General features: G+C 42.1%; 1 protein-coding gene across 1 annotated transcript in view; it reads left to right on the top strand.

Moving 5' to 3' along the window:
• Nucleotides 1–7,144, top strand: part of Yars (tyrosyl-tRNA synthetase) — a 34,680-nt gene that overhangs the window by 17,236 nt on the left and 10,300 nt on the right. Inside the window, exon 6 of the mRNA XM_004640979.2 lies at nucleotides 3,337–3,429. Coding sequence (XP_004641036.1) covers nucleotides 3,337–3,429 — 93 coding nt within the window. The remainder of the gene's footprint in view (nucleotides 1–3,336; nucleotides 3,430–7,144) is intronic.

Here is a 7,144-nt window from a genome sequence, read left to right as displayed (position 1 = left end):
TTATTTACATTTATTTATTGTGTGTGTGTGTGTGTGTGGCCAGCTCAGCCCACCAGGGGGCGGGGCTGGCTGGCATGTGGTGCTGGGGGATCGAACTGCGGTCCCTGTGCTTTGCCAAGCTTGTTTCAAGTAGGTGCTTTAGATACAGGTACCACTGAGCCATCTCTCCAGCCCCTATTTTTGAATATATTTTAAATTCCCAAAACATTGCAGTTATCTTTTCTTTTTTTATGTATTTGGTACAGGGTCTCACTACGCAGCTCAAACTTGTAGTGATCCTCCTGTTTTTAGCCTGCCCAGCTCTGGGATTACAGGCATGTGCCACCATGCCCGGACCGGTCACTGGCTCAGCATGGGCCAGCGCCAGCATGCATTGAGGACCAGGGATTAAACCCTGGTCCCTGTGCTTGCCAAAGAAGGGGTCTAGTCCACTGAGCTATCTCGTCAGCCCTTGTAGTTATCTTTTTTTTTTTTTTTAATTTTTTTTAATAACTTCTCACCTCTCCACTCACAATTACTCTTTTTTTAAAATTAATTTTATTTGTGTGTGTGTGTGTGTGTGTGTGTGTGTGTGTGTCCAGCTCAGCCCACCAGGGGGCAGGGCTGGCTGGCATGTGGTGCTGGGGGATTGAAACATGGTCTCTGTGCTTTGCTAAGCTTGTTCTAAGTAGGTGCTTTAGACCACTGAGCCATCTCACCAGCCCCTGTAGTTATCTTTTAAACAGTCAATTTTCATGTATATTTATCCCTACTTGCTCTTTTTGGTAGTGGTAATTTCTTCCTATGGTTTCGTGTTTCCATGCGAGTTCATTTACTTTACAACCTAAGAACCCCCCTGAGTATTTTGTGTTTATAATGCAGCTCTAGGTTTGCAATCATTTATCATTCTCTGCTTTCCTTTTTTTATTTTCTGTGATGCCGGGTATTGAACAGCCAGGTCCTTGTGTGTGCTGGGCACGTGCTGTCCCACTGAGCTCCCCCCACCAGCCCTTCTCATTTTTTGAAGTAATCGTTCTATTGCCTTTGGTTTTTGTAGTTTCCCTTGAGAAGTCATTGTAAGCCTTACTGTTCTCTTTTGAAGATAATAATGTCTTTTGTCTGAGGCTTATAAAATTTTCTAAACCAGCTCTTATGGCCCATGCTTTTAAACACTGCTTTCAGAAAATGCAGTAATCCTAGCACCTAGAAAGATTCTTTTTTTAATTTTTTTTTTTAACATTTATTTATTGTGTGTGTGTGTGGGGGGGCAGCTCAGCCCACCAGGGGGCGCAGCTGGCTGGCATGTGGTGCTGGGGGATCGAACCGTGGTCCCTGTACTTTGCCAAGCTTGTTCCAAGTAGGTGCTTTAGACCACTGAGCCATCTCTCCAGCCCCTAGAAAGATTCTTGAGGGGCTGGCGAGATAGCTTAGTGGAATAAGCGCTTCCTTGGCAAGTGCAAGGGCCTGGGTTCAATCCCCAGTTCCACACAAAAAAGAAAGATTCTTGAAGTGCTGGGCCAGGAGGATTGTAAGGTCAACCCAGCCTGGAAAATTTAACAACTTATTGCAACTGTCTCAAAATGTAAGAGAAGAAAAAGAGCTAGGAATGTAGCTCAGTGTGAATGTTCTGGGTTTAACCCCCTATACTATATAAGTAAATACAGAATCACTAAATAAAATAAATTTGTCTTTATTATTATAATGTTTTGAGCTAAAATTTTCTCGGTATCTATCCTGCTTAGATTTTGCTGATTTCTTGAATTTGAATTGCTATTTTCATCAAATTTTTTAAGATTATCAGCCATTATTTCCTCAAATATTGTTTGTCTTACTCTTTTCTCCTAAGATTTCAGTTATACATAAGTTAAATCTCTTGTGCCATATGTGTAATATTTTTTAATTGTTTTCCTTTATTTATTCCTTCTCTTTTTTTTGGTACCAGGAATCAAATTCAGGACCTCACGTTTGCCAGGCAGCCGTGGTGCCTTTGAGCTAAATCTCTGCCCATTCTCTGCTTTAGTTTTATTTTTTTATTTCATTTTGTTTTGCTTTGGGGTTTTGGTTTAGTTTTGGGTGTTGAGTCCTTTATTTTGTCGGTCTGAGGAGATAGTTCAGTGGTGTAAGTGCCTATCTGGCAAGCACAAGGTCCTGAGTTCAGTCCCCAGTACAAAAAAAAAAAAGATAGGTTTTTGTTGTTGTTGTTGTTAAATCCAAGATAGTGCTATATCTTGAAGTTTAATTTTTTAGTAGATCTCCACTCTTACAGTTCTCTTATCTTTTGACCATTTTGTCCATCTTTTCTTATTTCCTTTAATGTACAAAGTATTTTGACATCCTGGCCCTTATATTGTATAGATCTATTTCTGTTAACTTTTCTCTTGACTCACTTTTTTTTTTTGCTTCCCATTTCTAGTACTTTTTTGACATTTTAGAGAGTTTGTGGACATTATGCAGAGGATCTGGATTATATTTACTTATAAAGTGCTATGCTTTCTGAAGACTTCTAAATTACTGACTTTTCACCTTTTGATTATATTAGAGGGTGACTTTAGGCTTTGTTAGAACATGTTTTCCCATCTTCTTAACAATGAAGTCATTATTCGTGCCGGCAGACTTTGTAGGGTCTCATACTGAAATCTTGGGGTATTCATTCACAGAATCCCACATACTTGGACTGAACCCAGAGCTCACCCTCTGGTTCCCAGTATTGGGCAGCCCCCGAATGTCTACTTAGGTCTCCCGCTTCCCAGAGCCTGTTCTCTGTCTGACTTAGTGTTATCTCATCATGTTGCATACATAGCTCTGAGTCAACCGAGAAATCAGCAGGGAATTTTAACATACGATTTTTGGGGAGATACTTCTCTTTTTAGAACTCACCCCAAATCCTAGTGTCCTAGCAACTGAGCACCAGTCTCTGTCTCTTTGTTCTGGCTGTAGTCACTTTCTCAGCACCTTGGTTTGAAAAACTGCCCCCTTGGGGCAGGGGAGATGGCTCAGTAGAATAAGTGCTTCCCTGGCAAGCACAAGGTCCCAAGTTCAATCCCTGGTTCTGCAAAAAGAAAAAAGAAAAACTTTCTTCTTGAAGAAAGCTAGGATGAACTTTCCTTTTCTCAAGATCAGTAGCCCTGCGCTGGTTCCTGCCCAGTGCTTGCAAATGGGTATTATATATTTCTAGCCTTTGTTGTTTATGGTGGGAGCATAGGTTCAGTAGCTGTACAATAAAGTACTAAGAGAAAATAACCTTGGTTACATTATGATCACTGTTGAAAATATGTATATTCAGTGGAAAAGAGATTGGAAAAATATTAGATTGTTAAATTAATATCTGCTTTTGTGGTTTTTTTTGTAATCTCTCAGTACCTTCCTGCACTTGGCTACTCAAAACGGATCCATCTGATGAATCCAATGGTCCCAGGATTAACTGGGAGCAAAATGAGTTCTTCAGAGGAGGTAAATTGTCAACTGTTTCTTGAGTTCTAGAAATATTTGGCAAGAGAGTGAAGACTCAAGGAGTGTGGAGGCACATTCCTGTGGTCCTAGCATTGCAGTGGGGGGAGGGTGAGGCAGGAGGATCGTCTTTGAGTTTGAGACCACCCTGGGCTACATAGTGAGTCCAAGGCCAGCCCAAACTGCATAGTAAGACCCTATCTCAAAAAAAAAAAAAAAAAAAAAGCTATGTGTGGTGGGATATGCCTGCACTCTGGAGACTAAAGCAGAAAGATCACCTCAAATTCAAGACGAGCTTGGGCGTATAGTCAGTTTAAGGCCAGCATGGATTATATAACAAGACCTTGTCTCAAAAAAAAAAAAAAGAGAGAGAGAGAGAGAGAGAGAGAGAAAGAGAGAGAGAAAGAGATTGGAGACTCAAAAGACCTAACTAGAATGCTCAAATATTTGATGTATAAAGGGACCTTACCTAAGTAATCCATATAACTCAGTGGTTCTTGAGAATTGAAGGAACCATATTCACTCTTAATGGGATCCAATCATAATTTTTACCAGTTCTTACTACTACTGATAAAACCGCAAGAAAAAGTTATTCCTTAATTAGGTATGGTGGCATATAACCTCAGCACTCTGAGTGGCTGAGGCAGGAAAATCACAAATTAAAGCTCAGTCCGGGCAATTTATCAAGCCCTTATCCTAAAATTTTGAAAACGGATGGGGATATAGGTCAGTGCAAGGACCTTTGGTTCAATCACCACTACCACAAGAATAAATTAAAATGTTGTTTCTTCATTCACAGAGTTATAGTAAAATGAAGCTTTTTTTAAAAATTTAAATGTATTAAGTACACAGTTTCACTACACAGATTGGACTTGTATTTATCCTTCCTGTTTTTCAGCCTCCCAAGCTCTGTGATTCCAGGCACACACCACTGCCCAGTCTCAGTCCCTGTCTCAACTGGGTCCAGCATAGTAGGCCTGGAATCGAACCCCTGGCCCCTGCATCTGCTTGAACAGGTGCTTTAATCCACTGAGCTATTTGGCCGGCCCTTTTTGAAGCTTATTTTTTAGAAGGCCAGTGTTGCATTTCAGCAATCAGTATTTTGATACTTGGAGTGATATTTGATATAAGAAATAATGATAAATATGTTTGGGTTTTTTATCTTTTTTTATTTGGGGGTGGGGGAGGACAGTGATGATTTTGTTTTTGTTTATTTTACTTGTTTGGTACAGGGTCTCGCTACACAGCTCAGACTCCTAGTGATCCTCCTGCCTCAGCCTTCCCAGCACTGGGGTTACGGGCATGCACCATCTAGTGGGGTTTCGGGGCCAGCACAGCATGTGGTACCAGGGATCAAACTCAGATCCTTGCGTTTGCCAGGCAGGCTCTCAGACTGCCGAGCTATCTCCTCAGCCCTGTTTTTGTTTTTTGAGACAGAGTCTATGTAGGTGGGGCTGGGGATACAGCTCAGTGGCATAAGAACCTGCCTGGCAAGTGCAAGGTCCTAAGTTTGATCCCCAGTACCACCCCCCCCAAAAAAAAAAAAAAATTGAGTCTATGTAGTTAATTCATTCATGAAAACAGGACCCTTATATCCCAGCCACCTCCTAAAAGTCTCACCTCTAAATTTCATTCCCAGTTAGTGCTATACTTGTATTCCCCAAGCTGGACTCAAGTTCTCCATCATCCTCCTGCCTCAGTTTACTGAGTTTCGGGATTATAGTTGCATCACCACACTCAGCTTGGAGACCTTACAGTTTAGAAGTTTTGTTTGTTTGTTTGTTTGTTTGGTGGCTCAGGCTGCCTGAAGGGCGGGTCTGATAAGGCAGGTGGAGCTGGGGATTGAACCATGGTATCCTGTGCCTGACTTCCTTTGCATGAGCAGGCGCTTAAACAACTGAGCTAACTGGCAGGTCCCCCTTGGAGACCTTATTTTAAAAAGGGCTGGGGACCAGGAAGATAGCTCAACAGCATAAGTGCCTGCCTGACAAGTGCAAGGTCCTGAGTTTGATCCCTGGTACCAAAAAATACTTGTATATGTATAATATATATGGCTGGAATGGAACTCAGTGATAGACTTTTTGCCTTATGTGTACGAGGCCTTTGGTTTAATCCTAGATGCTGTGGGTGGGAGAATTTCTTTCAACTTCTACTTGGTTTTATTTATTTATTGGTTTTTCATTTTTGTTTTAATTTTATTCATTTAGTTTGACATTAGGGATCAAACCTAGACCTCACCCGTACTAAGGAAGCGTGTTACCACTGAGCTATAATCCCAGCCACCTACCCAGTGATTCTGGTTTAAGTCATATTTTAGCTACTCATCTAGTTTTTTTTTTTTTTTTTTTTTTTTTTTTTAATGGAACCAGGGATTGAACTCAGGCTTAGGGAAGTGCTTATTCCACTCAGCCATCTCCCCAGCCCCTCATCTAGTTCTTTAACTCTGACCTCTCACACCTTGAACAGAGATTGATAAATATGTGCAGTTATACTGTCATTATCCTTTTTTTTTTTTTTTTTTTTCATTGCGGGAACAGGGATTGAACTCAGGACCCTGCTCTTGCCAGGCAAGCGCTTATTCTACTGAGCTATCTCCCTGGGCCCACTGTCATTATTCTTAAAGGGATATATTCATACTGCTCTATGTGTTAATTACTCCTCTGGCAAGCATCAGTATCTTGCCCGTTCTCTGTTGCTATAACAGAATACCTGACAGTGATTCATTTAGAAAGCAAAAAAAGTAGTTCTGGAACCTGGGAATTCAAAGCCAAGACACCTCATTGGGGAGACCCTGTCTCAAAATAAAAAGGCCTATAGAAGGGCTGGCCAGATAGCTCAGTGAGTGGGGTTCAACCCCCGGCCTGCCATGCTGGCCCCATCCCCAGGGTGCACTAGGAAGGCAACTGAGCCTGGGCATGGTGACATGCACCTATAATCCTAGCACTTGGGAGGCTGAAAACAGGAGGATCACTAGAGTCTGATCTGTGTAGTGAGACCCTATAGACCCTCTACTAAAATACATAAAATTTAAAAAGGCCTGTGGATGGAGCTCTTGGTGATGATTTTGCAGAGTCTCAAAGCAGTGCATGGGCCGGGGAGATGGCTCAGTAGAGTAAGAGCTTGCCTGGCAAGCGCAAGGGCCTGAGTTCAATCCCCAGTTCCACCACAAAAAAAAAAAGAAGAAGAAAAGAAAAAGAAAGCAGTGCAGAACATCACCTGGCAGACAGCACAAGTGTGCCGCAAGTGCTCACTTCTAGGACAGACAGGCTCTCTTGATGACTCAGTAATTTGTTAATCCCTGAAAGGCTTAATTCACTCATGAAGCAGGGCCCTCGTGACACAACCACCTCCCAAAAGTCTCACCTCTAAATTTCATTGACATGTGACTTTAGAGATTAAGTTTCCTGGTCCCTGAATTCTGTGAGGCGAACTTTCACAGCCAGCACCTAGTGTTACTGAGTGCTATGCAGTAGTCATCTTCATGTCGCTAATTAAGATGTCAATTATTGTGTCTTCCAGGAAACAGTTCTTTTTATTTTCTGGAAAACAGTTTAGGGCCCACCAAATAGCTCAATGGATTAAAGCACCTGCAAGCAGGCACAGGGGGCCGGGGGTTCAATCCCTGGGCCTGCCGTGGTGATGCGTGTCTGTAATCCCAGCTTTTGGGAGGCTGTAAACAGGCGGATCACTACAAGTCCCATCTAGTAGTGAGACCCTG

Source organism: Octodon degus, unplaced genomic scaffold (genome assembly GCF_000260255.1).
Source record: "Octodon degus isolate 3935 unplaced genomic scaffold, OctDeg1.0 scaffold00130, whole genome shotgun sequence".
NCBI classification, from domain to species: domain Eukaryota; kingdom Metazoa; phylum Chordata; class Mammalia; order Rodentia; family Octodontidae; genus Octodon; species Octodon degus.
The sequence above is the reverse complement of the archived record's forward strand: the minus strand, read 5'-3'. Positions and strand labels throughout refer to the sequence as shown.